At 40.2% G+C, this 15,752-nt stretch overlaps 1 protein-coding gene across 1 annotated transcript in view; it reads right to left on the bottom strand.

Moving 5' to 3' along the window:
- CNTNAP5 (contactin associated protein family member 5) overlaps positions 1–15,752 on the bottom strand; it is a 289,036-nt gene that overhangs the window by 143,605 nt on the left and 129,679 nt on the right. The window contains exons 4-6 of the mRNA XM_040604535.1: positions 12,853–13,000; positions 4,246–4,449; positions 1,490–1,674 (exon numbers count right to left, since the gene is read on the bottom strand). Coding sequence (XP_040460469.1) covers positions 1,490–1,674; positions 4,246–4,449; positions 12,853–13,000 — 537 coding nt within the window. The remainder of the gene's footprint in view (positions 1–1,489; positions 1,675–4,245; positions 4,450–12,852; positions 13,001–15,752) is intronic.

Here is a 15,752-nt window from a genome sequence, read left to right as displayed (position 1 = left end):
ATGCTGACTTACATCAGCTGAAGATCTCTACCATGCTCCCTGTTTTGGAACATCCAGAAAAATGTTCTGCAAATTACATTGGAGCCTGAGCGTTCCCTAATTGGCATCAATTTGTAGTAGGAAGCAAGTAATTTTAATATTTTGAAATTAGGAAAATGGAAGACTCAATCATTTGGCTTTTCTCAACTCCACCGTGAAAGTAGTTACGGCTTTGGCCCTTGCTAGTTCAGTCTGAAGCTGTTCCAGAATCTCACTGCTCAAATGTGTTGTTCCCAATAAATGTGCTTGTGATTTGGTACCGCAGTACTAGAGTACAGGTACCACTCACTTCACCCTGCTTTGTGAAATACAAAGAAGGGAATTTCAGCTGGAACATGAGAGGAACAGAGAGCAGGCACCTGACACTTCCAAGCCATCTGCTTTTGTCCCTTGGGTGTGCTGGGAATTTATCCTTTCTAGAGAAATGATTTCAAAGTGCAGAGGGGAAACTTGTGGTCTCTTAAGCAACGAACCATGCCAGCTCAGTGCATCCAGACGGGGTGATGGCTCTGACTGTGCAAGCATGACCCTGTGCCTTGTGGGCTAGCAAAACTCAGTACACAAGTGCATGGGGATAAAAATGAATGTGGGTAATTTGCACACAGGTGTGCACTGGTGACGGGAACAGATGAAGAACTGCCTTGCATACAGATAGGGGATGATATGAAAGATTTTAAGGTATTATTTGCTATCAGTCATAAGCACTGAACTGCTGGAGCGATATAAACTACACTCTGTCGCACCTTGGCCTCATGACAGGGGAGCACACCAGCCTCGAGTTTAATGGGCAGGCAGGATGTTTCCTCTGTTCAGTCCTTCCTCGGCAGAGCTGCTCTGGCTTCCTAGACCAGGATGCTCTGCATCACAACCCCACATGTGAAGGGACCTGGGTCAGAACTGTTTATCTTGACAGTCATGCTCAGGGTCTTTAATTCCTAGTGAGAAGACAACGGTATTTATCTACTCATCTCTATGTGGGCACCTGTAATCCAAAAAAGTGGTGGCTGGATAGAGGCACAACTCAGAGCTGGTATCATGAGAGGTCATGCCAATCAGATACAGGGATGGTGCTCAATGCTTGCATTAAAATCACATTGGAGATGATGACACAGCACCTCTCCCTACAGATAAGAGCATTTTCTCCCTGAAGATTTGACTAGAACCCAGGCTATACCTTTTAATTTAGCGCAAAGCTTGCCTTACTTTGAACTGTAAGCATAATCCAATGCATATTTGCCCAGAGACTGGCCATTTCCTGGGACTGTTGTATACAGAGCTGCACTGACATAGTCAGTTAACTATGAAAGGAGCTCTCTAGGATGAAAATATTAAATAAAGAAAAGATCTTTGCTGGAAAGAAACAGCTCGTAGGGTGGTTGTTTTCCATCACATTCATTTTATACCAGCTCAGCCTCACCTCCCAACTTATAACCTAAAAGGCTTCACACACCTCATAATCAATGTCCAAGTGATCTGAATCGCCCTTCGTTCGGAAATGTTGGGTGTGCTTGTCCACTGTGAAGTTCACTTGCTTGTTGAAGCGCTCTATGAGAACCGAGTGCCAGTGCTGATCATCCAGGAGGCTGCCCAGGGTGACGGATGTGTGGCTGTTACTGAAGTGCAGGTTGGAGTCTCCTGGAGGGGCAGAGACAGGCAGAAGACACCAGGGTTACCCCCAGGCCCTTAAGTGAAGCACAGGGACTCAAGGGGGGCACAGAACAGTCCTCCTGGGTGCAAACAGGAGCTCTGCCCATCAGAATCAGACCCTTGTCAAAACTTGCCTGAGATCCTTTGGGCCTCGCCTCTTATTCACATATGTGTGTGTATATGCACACACACATTTTTTCCCCTGAAATCCTTGTGATAAACCAGAAGATCGTCCCAGTGCTGCACCCACCCACCGCAGCACACAGAGGATCACCACTGTGCCTGTGCCCTTGGCTCTGCTGTGCATTCCAGGCCCTGGTGTTTTAAGAGCTCCCTTCAGGCTGCACAATAATCTCCTGTCTGTTCACATTAACAGACCACTCCTGAGACTTCACAGTTTCAACTATGTGCTTTTTGTATTTTGCACAGGAAATTGCACCTGTCCATTTTCAGAGAAAAAAAACCCCACAAGTCAGTGAAGTAACATGAACGCAAGTGTTTTGCTCAGCTCAAACAGATCCTTACACCTGGCCTAGATCTCCAAAACTTTAGATCAAGAGTCATAAAAATATTTAGGCCCCAACCCTGGTGAATTCAAGCACTCTTCTGTTTTCCAGCTGGCTATATATCTGAACACTTCAGAGCCTCTCATTGAAAGAGACTGTGTGTCCTTTTTTATATTCCAGCAGAATGGAGAGAACACATGCTCCAAAACTGTCAGGGAAGATGCAAGCAGGTTCAAGAGCATACATCAAAACCCTTGACCATGACATATGAATGCACAGAGGAGACTTGAAATGGCTAGAATCTGTGCATTTGGGGCTACTGCTGAAAGAAAAAAACACCCTTATCTTAGACTACATATTCACAACAGCATCTCCTCTGGAAGAAGTAACAGAATATATTTAACTATACTATATTCTTATCTTAGTATGAAACATCTGTAAGAGGAGAACAAATCAATGGAGTCAAAGAATCTCACATTCAGAGGCTTGTGATGTAGTTACTTGGTCCAAGTAACATCCAAATACCAAACTGGAAAAATGCTGCATTATCATTTCTACTCTCTGATGCATTAAATAAATAAAAAGAAAGAAAGAAATGAAGGAAATGCTAGTTGGAGACTAAACAATTAATGAGCTTATGTAAAAATGAAATCCAAGACCTGTGGAAAATTGTTACTGACATTTCAAACAAACGTAATTAAGCACGAGGGGAAAAATGCAAAAAAGATTTACCTATGAATTCTGTTTTAGTGCCTCCAGTTTCCTCCCACTAGTTTATGATTTCTTATAATTCCCCAAGTCATAAACAGGGGACTGAGACACTGCACTGTTGCCTGCTTTATCTGCTCTAGACAAATTTCTTTAAGTGTCTTGGAACTGCTAGTCTGGGATCTGCCCCTGGTAATACTATACATCATTAGATACTACGTCTCCCATTTTTATTAAAATCACCTTTGGCAGTCTAAGCGCCATGTACATTAGTACATGCAATGATTCAGATTACTTAATTCATCAAAGTTATTAGGATTGAGAATGGCAGTGAAAAACTTGGACCTTAAATCTCTCCCCTCCTTGCCCACACCCTCACGGTTAACAGAGGAAGAGGCTTTGTTTCCGTTTTCTGTCCGGATGGGCTGCTGGGGCTTTCAGACCAAGTTAAATACCTGAACAAGGTAAGTGGAGCTCCTGTGCTGACCAAAGTACAGCAATGCAGGCGTGGAAACTTCTGGCCAACTCAAAACCTCAGTATGAGAAATGTGAGTCAGTCGAGACTGCTGAGTCCAGTACCATTGGTCACCCACAGCTGAAGCTAATGAAGGTTTTGCAGTAAGGCTGGGGGAGGGGGTATGATCACTCCTAATACAGTAGCTCCTGGCATTATCAAAATGCTTTAGCATATCCACCAGGAAAAAAAACAAGCATCCTTCTATGGAAAGAAATTAAGCCAGCCTTTCATTTGTCCCTCTGATACAACACAATAACACAGTGATGGCTTTCCAGATACACACAGTTTTCAACTGAAATCATCTCAGAAACAAAACAATACCAATGTGCACAATGTTTTGACAAAAATGTTTTCATTTAATTTCTGTATTCTCATCTCAGTTCTGATCATGGAATGGAAAAAATAAGACACAAACCAAAAATAAGCGTTTGCACTCCAAACCAAACCTCCTAAGAATGCTCTTCTTAAAAATAGTAACAATAAAAATAAAAAAAGGAGGAAGGGGAAGAAACAGAACTGGTTTTGTGGTGTTTTTTTAAAAAAATCACTGTTTGGAAGCATCATCAAGCAAAGGTCGAAACTTCAAAAGTAGTCATTCAGCAGCTCAGCCTTGGTCAGAACTAGTTAGAAGAATCAAGATCTCTTCTTGGCTCAGCTATCATGTCTTGTGTGACATCAGTCAAGTCTATTTTCTTTTGCTTCCCCTCCCACCTTCTCTCAGCTGGAGTTTCTAGATATGACTTAATATAAACAATAGATTTATAAAAGCAAACCTAGACAATCCTTGTTACAATAATATGTGAACCAATTAGGATTAATTACCCTTACCCAGGTTGATGTGCAAGGAGAGTTTTCCTTTCTGCAGTTCCAAGGTAATATAGTCTCCACGTTGTCCTTCTCCATGGAATAAGACTCCATCCCCCTGCATGCTCTTGAACTTCAAGGAAACCACATCCTTGAATGTGCTCATAAGTTTCTGATTGAACCTGTAGAGGAGTGAGCTTCTGCCATCGAAGTCTGCAATATCTGACTCTGGGAGAAAGAAAATGGCAAAATGAAAAGGAGAGGCAGCATCAGGAGAGGGACCATATTTTTTCAGAATCTTTCCAAATATCACTTGGAGCCAGGTATTCTCAGAAGCATACATCCGTATGACATACGTGACATTTGGGCAACCACATTTCACCCATTTCCAGTCCTCTCCCTCTGTCTGGGGAAGGGGAACACCAAGATAAAAACAGAACTCCTCTGGACTTGTCCTCTCTCTCATCAAAGACTCTTTTCTCACTGATTTTTTTAGAACAGAACAGGTGCCTTCCATCATATTCAGATCTGCCGAACATCCCTTGCCACATTTGCTGTTTGTCTCAAACACACCCAGGATGCTGTTTCATTACTTTGAACACTACAGTTCTCACTCCACTTTTTGTAGCATCACAACAGTCTGTTGAGCTGTTTCTGCATGTCAGCCATGCCTGCATCCACCTTTGCATCCAAATAAGTATCATTTTACCCTCTGAGGGTTGGCTGTTTGTTTGTGATGGGCATTTATCAGCTATGTTTCTGCATGCAAATTGACTAGGTTGGCAGGAATAGTCAAATATCAATTCAAAAAGCTTTTGAAGGGATTTCATGGCAACTGGGCATCTAAACTGATTACACACCTTTGAAAATCCTGTTAGAAGCATATTTTCCTCTTCAGTCAGCCTCTAAAACTCAATCACTGTGATAGAAAACAAGCTTTCAATTCTTCAATTGCAATTAATATTTCCTTTGGCAGCAGCAGCCTGCAGTACTGTCTTTGCTTTATAAAGTAGTATTTAAAGCAAAATGTATTTTTCATAAACTTTTTTAGATTTTTATATATATATATAAACAGAGCATTTCAGGTAGCTTTAAATACTTTTAACTAATAGATTGTATTCAAACATGTGACTGTCATACATTAATTCAATTTTATTTCTATCTAAAGACAATTTGGCACAAATTATGGACATATCTACTTGCCAATAATAAACCTGTTAATCCATATTTCCTGTTTTTAAGAAAAATACTAAAATTTAAGACCATCAGAAAATGAAGCATCTGAACAAGGGTTTACTAAGCTACATAACCACTGGGATACATGCATAAGGACAAAGAATACCTTCATAGTAACCAAGAAGAAAGAGCATAAACTATCTTTGTTTGCAAACAACATGTTTTAATGATAATCCAAAGCTATCAGTTTTCCATTTTCTTTTGAAAAATAATTGCAAGGTCCATATGCAAAATAATCAAGATTTCCAGGTCAGCAACTGCATTATGAAGCTGGTGATTTAAGTCACCTATGTTCCCTTGAGAGTTCTATCCTTTTGAGCATTAATGGTAGTTTCATTTGTTCCTCCTTAAAAAGGGAAATAATAGGGATTAGGGTTTTCTTCTTTTTTTTTTTTTTTTTTTTTTTTTTTTTACTTTTTTAAATTGAACCAAGATTCAAAGAGGATTGCAATTAAAAACTATTGTAAGCTCATAAAATAAAAGACCTCTTTTTACCATGGAAACTACCATCGATAGCTTCTGCATGTCAGTATGACAGTATCTACAGAAGTTTGATGGCACACTCACAAACTTGCAGGGAGCTCAAAATTTAAATTCTACAAGAAATTCTGTCACAGCAAAACAGATTCCATTCCAAATCATAAGGCAATTGATTATTCCTTATGAGAATAAAACTACAAAGAAATTCAACCCTGGGAAAAAATTCACTCCAGAATAAAGTAAGACCAATTTCTTATCTGTGATGTCAGAATTATAACAAGCTCTTTAACATCATATACGAACAGTTGTAGTTTAGGAAGTATTCACACCATCTGCTTTTACTATTTTTTAGTTCTGATTTAGACATTTAGAAACAGCTTCTTCAGAATAGCTTCTTTCTCTCTATTGACACCTTGACTGCCCGTTTCTATAAAGGGAATTAAATTAAAAGTTTAATTCTCATGAATTTCCCCAGCTACATTAAATACTTCAATTTGTTTAAAGTAAATTGCAATTGTGTCATAAAAATGGTTTCATTTTAACACAGGCAGAGATTAGGAAATAGCTTATAAAGAAGCTACAGTCTGATTTCCAGTGGATTTTGCAGTTAAACTTGGGTTTCACTTCTACCTCTCAAAACCAAACATACTCTAAGAAAGCAATGATTCAATGTTGTCATAATAGTGGTCCTTTTTTCTTCTTCTTCTTAAGATCCAAGCCTTCAACCAGTCTGAATTCGCACTTCAGTCCTTATTCTTCACTCTCCACTAAGTCACAGCATAACACAGTTTCTTGATTTCTTGAACAGCTCTACCGCTGACATTTACAGAGTATAACACAAAGGAAAACCTGTTTCTGAAAAGTTCTGCTTCACTAATTATCGGTTGTGAGTACATCGGCCAATAAATAGCCCTAAACGAAGTGGAAATATGTCAAATAAATGCTAACACTGGCAGCCAAAAGTCATTAGTGTCAGTTTGCGTGACAACAAATCGTTGACTTCCCATTAAAAACTGAAAGATACAGCACAGTTCTAATACACTCATTCCAGAAAACCTGCCTGTTTGCTTAGTGTTTATTGAGTCCACGTATGTCCATAATCCACTTGCAGCAAGAAAACAAAGATCAGAAATGTCTAAGTCTCAAAAAACCTGTAGGAATAACAAACTAAAACACAACATGTTGTTTTGTCCTGCACTCCCTGTTGGTTTACTTACGCATAGACTTTACTCAGTCTGGGTACTTTTCTACACTGTCCTCATCAACAAGGCTATAAAACTCATCAAAAGTGAGATCAGGCAAAAACTGCTTCTTTCATGTTATTCTCCACAGACCAACAATTCAAACAGATGTCTCTGTTGTGAATACATACATAATCACAAAATTATTTAGTTTGAAAAAGAACTTCAAGATCATCGAGTCCAACCGTTAACCTAGCACTGCCAAGTTCACCACTAAACCATGTCCCTCAGTACCACAGCTACACATCTTGTAAACGCCTCCAGTGACGGTGATTCAACCACTGTTCCAATGCTTGACCACCCTTTTGGTGAAGAGATTTTTCCTAATATCCAATCCAAACCTCCTCTGGTGCAACTTGAGGCCATTTCCTCTCATCCTATCACTTCTATATCGAGGAACAAAAAAAGAGATTGACACTCCTGCTCACAGGTGACGAAGTTCCCATGAAACAGGAATTATTCATCATGCTTTTTTTGAAATTCAATAGAGGTTCTGGCCTCAGGGGTGCTGGTTACATCATTCCATTTGAATTTCCTTCCTCAACACAGATCCAATCATCAAAGTCACTTGGGGGTGGGTGGAAATACAGGCAGTGAGTTGAAGGTGGATTATCAGGTTAATTCAGCATTTGTCGTTGTTTTGGGGGGATTTTTTTTTTTTTTTTTTAAAGGAGCATGTGACCACAGGTTTTAGCCTGTAGGACCAGCTATGCTGAGAGGAGCCAGACTGGGAGCAATGTGAAAGCATGGAGTTTACTTGTGCAGCAATCTGCTCCTAGCAGCAGAGAGGACATACATTCATACTTACAAAGACAGTTCTCCCAGTGATTTTGGACAAAGTAAACACTTGGCAAAGTTATTCCAAAATACAAAAATATTCCCTAGAAACAGCTGCAACTTGAGGCAGGAACTTTTTTGGGTTTGCACTTGCCTCAATAAACAGGGAGCTTTAACTCCCCGCAGGAGGAAAAAGGACTGTTCCTGGTCTGAGCAGATGTCTCTTCTGGCCAGTCATACTTTACTGGCTTGAGTGAAACTAAAGCAATCCAACTTCCCCCTCCATACCCCTCTCAGACATTCAATCCAAGGGATGAATGTGGATGGGCACTTCAGAGGTGACTGTTCTGCTATGCAGCTGTATCACAAATCTCTATCTGCCTCTTGGTAAGCAATTGTTTGGGTATTTATCTTATGCAGTTGGTTACAAACACTACTGCTCAATGACCATCAGATGGTTCTCTGCAATGCATTCTTTCCTATCTCATAGGAAGACAAAAGAGAGGATAGAAGAAGATGGAGGGGAGGGGTGGTGAGAGAGAGAAAAATAAATCCAGTAAAAATATCATTTAATCAAAAATCACAATATCAGATCATATTCATTGAAGTAATGACAGCAATGGATGAGAACTGCAAATTAATAACTCAGCTCTCAAAAGCAGAAGATACCCTGTCTCACACCCTATCATTGTTCCTCCTGTGATTTCCCAGCCTGTTAACTGCACATACACCTGATTCTGCTGATGCATTTTGGGCCATTAACCAGTTACAGAACATGATCAGCATCTTCAATGAAGCTATAAATCTTATCCTATAAAAGCAATTGTGTCAGCAGATTTTTTTCGTGTGCTGAGCTAACAAGACTTTTCCCAAATATAAAGACGTACCCATTCCCCACTCACTGCCCCCAGCATCAAAAGCATTTGATTTGCCATTTCTCTGGGCACATCCTCTGTTGCAGCTCTGGTTATCCATGATAATCGCACTGCTTCTGGAGCCACTGCTGCAAAGGAACACCAAGACCTTACACATACTTCTGCAAGGAAATTTCCATTTAACTCATCATAAATCCTTTTCTGAACGGGAAACATCAATGTATGTTTTCAGATCAGTATCATCTCCTTCCTATTTCAGTACCTCTTCTGAGCACATGAGGTGGAATCTTTACAGGAATTTCAAATGAATGCAAATAATTTTCATTTAAATACATACTTTCTTTGTAAGAAAGTAAACAAAAATTAGCACATGTTATCTATGAATTCCAGCTGAACCGATGGCCTTGGAATGCTTTGTTGCACAGGAACTTCGATCTGTATGGGATAAGGTCAAGCACACTCAACAGCTTTACTGTTAAAAACGTGTTTCTATGTTCAAGACAAACAATGTCAACTAGCAGCCAATTAGAGGGTGAAAAGAAAAGAGAGCAGGGGGGTAGGGGTGGCAGGGGAGGGCACAGGACAAAGAAGAAAGCTCTCATTTGACAGGTAAGTTTTTGAGGTAAATTCATAGTAGTAAATTACTTCTAGCAGGAGCAATAAAAAACAGCGAATGCCATTTCGAACCGCAGTGCACTCCCATGTTAAGTTAGCCACTTTGGCATCCACTGCATGTTGCAGTTAATCTCTCAGATGATTCTTCAGTATTTTTTGTTACTGTGTCCTGGCAGAGCATCTGGTGACCTACAAGACCTGATGCCTTTCACATGCTCCCTACTAAACAGCCATCACTGAAAGCTGCATTTGCCAAAAGTTAGCGCGAGGTTCTGTTCCTGGGACCTCTTCAGCAGAGTATGTTGCACAGGACAGTCATACCCAAAAAATGAGAGATCAGAGCCTTGAGCTGGCACAAGAGTGTCACATTCACCTAACTTTGCCTTGACAAAAATGCTTAAGCAGCAATGAAGCCACAAACCTCTCCTACAGCTGTCATCTTCTGCTCAAATACGCAAGGTTAAAAAGGAGTTGATGTGAGCAGAGACCATCCAAGGAACCACAGGCTATTTTGCATGCTCTCATGTATCACAGCAAGGTGCTCAGCTGCATGTTTGGCAGTAGTCCCAGGGTTTTAGCAGGTGTGCAGCAGCACATGAAATTCAGATGGCCTAAGCTGTCAGTGTCCCCAGACTTATGTTTCAGCCATCCAACAAATGCTGCCACTCACACAAACGGGATCTCCAGCCTGCCTGTAAATGAAAACCTCGCTTCTGCAGTTTTCTGCCCTGGATATCAATATTAAAGCAACTCTGTTTTCAGATCAAGTGCTGCATTTCTGGGGCAACATTTGCCTGAAAGATGGAATGGACAGCCAGTGCCCATTATCTGGTAGAAATGACCCTGCAGTCACACATGTACATTTGCACAGGATTTGGCTCATAGGTGTTCCCCATACCGATCTTCTCTTTTTATACTATACTTCAGGGTTGGATCCAAATCTAAAATGCCAGTGGAAATCCTTTCTTTAACTTCAGTGGACTTAAGATCAAATACTCTGGGTTTGTTTACCTATAGAATCCTTTAAGTCATTCCAGCAACTTAAAGAGGATTGGGCATAACTGGAATTAGGCTTGTTACAGATGAATTGTATCAGCTGAAGCCTTTGGTACAGGTAGGTGACTATAATGCTGTTCCTACTTCCAGACTCATATCCCTCCTTTCATATACACACAGACACTTGCATGAAGGGTCATCTTTTAGAGATGGTGCATATTTGGGATGTTTGTTCTTCTTCTAGCTCAGTTTTCCTTCCTGGTTTGTCCAACAGCCTGTCACTAACAATCTTTTTTTTTTTTTTTTAATGCTTTTCAAATTATTGATATATTTCTTGTGCCATAAATTAATATGGTGGATGAGTCTGTATGCTGTCAAACATTACAAAGTGCAGTTATGTAGGTGTACACCAGCTCAGGATCTGCTGCAGATATCCTGTCAGTATAACAGCAAAGATGACATTTTAGAAATGATCAAACATCTTTTGTACAGTGCTGGAATGCTTGGGTTAGCAGTAGCCAAGAATGTGAAACTATACAAGCAAAACTTGTAGGAAGGTATTGCTTGGCATATGCAATTTGCCAGAGAGAAATTTGAATGGCACATTTATATAAACGGAATGAATATTTCAACACTCTGTAAAACTTTTATGAATCCCTTTATTTCTTTTCTAGCTTGCTTCAATCTCATACCTCGATTCTGCATAACCATTTTTATTTCTTGTAGCTGCAGGGTACAGGACAAAGATGAAGACCTAGATGATATTAGTGCAAGGAAATTCAGCCTGCAAGTGACTCTGAAGTCTTCTTCGTATCACAGAAGATACAATCACCACCTGACATGAGTGTTCATATAGTATTTAACATTGACTAGCACCAAAACACATTCAGCCACAAAAGTTTCAGCCTTCAGTTCAAGTTCTGTTTGTTGCACATCTGTTTGGACCATACTCTTCACTGCAGAGGTCTGGTCATCATTAATAGAAGAAAGCTCTTTGAAAGCAGATTAAATACCTGCTTTGGAATGATGTCATCAAGAGCAGTTTTGATTCATAGGTTTCAGTTTCCATGTCCACTAGTAGGACTGGAAATGGTTCCATTCAGACCAGGCTGTTGCAGGTCTGTACTTAAGCAAATGATAGTCCACAGTGCCCGAGCACCAAAGCAGGTGGAAATGCAGCATTTAAAAAAACATGAATGGATTATATCTACACATAGCTACACACAGACCATAACAAGGACCTTCCTGTGAAACCACGTGAATCCATCCTAAGACCCAAGCGTACTGATGAGGGCACTAAGAGTGCTGGAGCACTCCGTTCAATGGTATAGTGTGAATCAAAATGTTTAAGACACCCTGATTCTGCTCGGATGAATTGAAGGAGTCTCCCAAATAAGAGGTTTTCAGCTTGTTATCTTAAAATCTCTTTTCTGCACCCAGCAGGAGTGGGTGACGACCTAAGCCAAATGGGGATATGTCAAAGTACAGCAGTGTCACACAATGGTGACTTCTGCCATACCATGTTGAATTTACTGGTAAAATGCTGTTAATCCCCTGTACTCTCCCCAGCAAAATCTCACCTTTCTCCAGCAGTGTCTCAAGTCACGTTTCACCATTTCAGAAATAAACCCACAGCCACCTGAGAAACAAATACCAGACTTACGCTTCCTCATTTGTGGATTTATTTCTGTTTAGTGCGAGGGAGCAACATCGGTCCTTTTTCTTTACGCTTGCACTCTTCCATGGTGATAGGTCATATATCTGCAGCAGTACACCAGGGCAACCATGTGGCTGAAATGCCCCAAGGCAACAATGTTTATAGGCTGCTCCAAAGCCCATGTGACAAAATGCTGCAGACCATGTCTTAGAGGATCATCACCATGTGTTATGAAGACAAGTGCCAAAGAAAACACTCCTGCAAAAGCAGTTAAAGCAGCAAACAAGTTCTCTGCTTTCTGGAGCTTTGAAGTCATGAGCCTCAAATAGAAGTACTAGCTGCGTAATCTGCAGCACTTCCCCCAACAACTATTTAATTTGACTTAAACCCAAAAATGAACTATTTAAGCAAAAGGTGGTACCATTCCTAAATAAAGCCCTACAAAAGGTCTGAAGTAGCTCTGTGCCCTCCAGCCAGGCAGGAGTTTTTACAACATCCGACTGCTTTGCACTGGGAAGAAGCAGTAAATCAGTCTGTGGTAGGCTCAGCTCTGAAAAAGCTTCACTAGCTGAGCTAGGTGGGCCTGCACATCCCTGAACAGAAAGACAAGAATAACTACTGAAAAAATAAATGATGGCTATATATTTCACATTACAATTGAACTTGTAAAACTTCTGCTGGACCTCTCCCACAGCACTGACAGCATCAACAATAAGCTCTTTGAAAATATGTGGGTTAAGATGTAGCCACTTACTATAGGAGCAGCCGAAGACCTCAACTCTCAGTCCTATCCGCCCACCAACATTCCACTTCAGAGGGATGAAGCGCAAGAAGCGGGCTTTCATGGAGTGCAGAAATTTGTGGTGAACCACACTATCAGCATTGCTGTTCCCTGTGAAAACCTGGAAGGAAAGAGAACCTTGGTGAGACATTTAGCACCGAGAGGTGAATGCAGCACTCTGAATTAAGGCTGTGAACTGCTACCCCTCTCCCTGATACTCAGTCTCATAAATTACTCAAAATAATATAAATTGATTTTGAAGTTTTCTTCTAAGTGCTGTGTCTCTTATGGAGGGAGAGGAGGGAGACAGCAGCACGCAGAGCACCTCCACATAGCACAGAGATGTATACAGGGAGTTACAAAAGCAGACCATAGATGCGGATGTTACAGAAGATGCTATGTAATTTCTTCAGTCCAAGGATATTCCTGTGCACCACAATATTCCATCAGCCCCTAACATACACACCGTCCCTTCAGTGCAGTGAAGGATGGGGACCAGTTTAGCCTTTGGTGCATTCAGGGTAGGAGAAAAAGATAGTCACAAGGCACCAAGGTTTGGCCAGAGCCTGAAAAATGAACAGGAAAGTGTAGATCTAGATACGCCACAAAAAACTCAAGCGAGAAAGACACAGGAAGAGACAAAAACCTGAGTCAGTACATGGGAGAGCCAACATTTTGGCCATGTTTGCACCCAAGAGAGTGAAAGCTTGCACACAATAATAATTTAAGGTTTTCTTTTCTTGCCTATTTGATTAATAGCCTGCAACTGCAAGCCAAAATTAATGGCCCCACTCAGAACTATCACTTAACAAAAGCAAATTCTTTCATGGGTGAAGAATGACTGCAGGATTTCAAAGATAAACATTTAGACAACTATCCAAGCTATGACCCTGCCTGAAGATTTTTCAATTCATCTTTACACCCTTAGTCTGTATATCAAACTAGGAATATCATAGGCTTCCTGCAATCTTCAGAACATTTGAATAACTCAGCTAGGATTTAAATTTGAAGCTAACAGTTTTGTAGAACATGAAAATCAAAGACCGAACTCACAAAAAAAAATTACACAGTAAGGTCATATTTGTAAAAGATGTCCTTCTCTCTGTAAGTATAAAATCTCATCACAAAAAGTTGTATCAGTTTTAAATGCTTCTGGAATGCATTTACGTACACAATGTAAACTGCAAGCAGAAATTGGAATAATCCCAGTACAGCAGATCAACAATTTTTTTCCCGATGGCCAAACAAGGTGCTAAAGAGATTGGAGGTTTCATCTCCACTCTGAAAAAAAAGGACTAATTAGCAATTGTTTTTTACCTAAATGCAAGCATTTCAACTTTTTCCCCAATGTTATTAAAAATGGTGTAAAACTTCAAATTCAGTGTCGTCTTATTTTACTAAACCTAGCATGCTATTGTTTTATTAGAACTATATTGAATAAAAAATATTCTTGAACTTTTCTAAGGCACAATACTTTGAAACCATATAATTGCTTATTTCATTTCACCTTAAAAACTCTAACCTGGGCGAACTCTCTTATATGAAATAAGCCTTATATTCCACCCAGTCATGATTGCAAAAGACAGCATATATCTCAATTCCTAAGACATGCTTTGCAAGTGTATTTCATTGACGGTATTGCTTGCCCCTGAAAATGAACAAATTTACTGAAACAATTTCTCACAACTCCAGTTACTTCAGTGAAGCGAAGCACCACCTTTCAAAACATGTGATCTGTAAAATTATTTTTATTAGGAGCTTATCAGGCTGGAAAAGGTATATAATTTGGCTATCCCAACTGTCCACAAAGCTTTTTCTGTCCTGTATCTCCTCTTCTGAAATTTTTATGCGCAATATGTTGTTTTTTACAAGTATTATGCAATGCTTAACTAACCTCTCTCTAATTCACCTATATTATATAATTACATTTTTTTGTATGGAGATTCTTGTTGATCTGAATTCAAAGTTAACCACATAGAGCACTTCAGCAGTCTTGCCCTTCAGATATGTTTTGAGGAGTGCCACAAGTAGCACTTCAAGATGTCCTGGGCTTACTCATGCTGCTCTCCAGATAGGAGCCAAATTCAAATTCCAGCAGAGTATTTCAGAGGTTTTTTCCTTCTATATTACAAATGAAAAATCCTGTTCTTCTCAGTAATGAAACTGTCAGGAGAGGGTAAGTCTCACAGAGCTGCGGTACTGCTCACATTTTTATTAAGAGACTCATGGATATACAAGGTGGATAAAGGGGACTGTTGTTTTCTGATTGTTTTCTTAAAAAGCTCATCTTCGTGGAATCTTGTGATTATGTAAAAATTTCACCTTTCATAAGAGAAGAAAGAAATAAGGAAGAAAGAAGAAAAAGAACAGAGGGGGAGCAAAGAGTTCCCAGTCCTCCCAATTGCAAAGAAAAGCTTAAACCACAGTGACTTAGAATGCAAGCGAAAGGTGAAAATTAAGATACAAAAGAAAAAGTAGCCTTTAATACAGCAATACTGTGAGAAATAAGGGTCGGTGGTGGCGTTTTCTCAGAAAGCTCTCATACACAAGGCTCTCAGTACTGTGCATTGCATCATAGGCCCACAAGGTAATCATTTCTTGGTTTATAAAAAAAAGAGAACATTTTGGGAGAAAGACCAAGCTGAAAAGCACAGCACCTCTAGAAATATCTCCTTGCAATTACAAAGTAATGGGAACTTGGTAATTTGTGAATACAGCTGTGTGCTAAGCCGCCCACACATTCCTGCTTGGAAAGCAGGTAGGAACGCAGCCCACGCTGGCACACAGTGGCATGCTGTGATCAGTGGGCCCTCGCGGCTGCTGGAAAACTGTAGAGGCAGTTCACAACTACCTGTAACTGTTGGTAAGGGGAG

Source organism: Falco naumanni, chromosome 8, assembly GCF_017639655.2.
Source record: "Falco naumanni isolate bFalNau1 chromosome 8, bFalNau1.pat, whole genome shotgun sequence".
Taxonomy (NCBI): Eukaryota; Metazoa; Chordata; class Aves; order Falconiformes; family Falconidae; genus Falco; species Falco naumanni.
The sequence above is the reverse complement of the archived record's forward strand: the minus strand, read 5'-3'. Positions and strand labels throughout refer to the sequence as shown.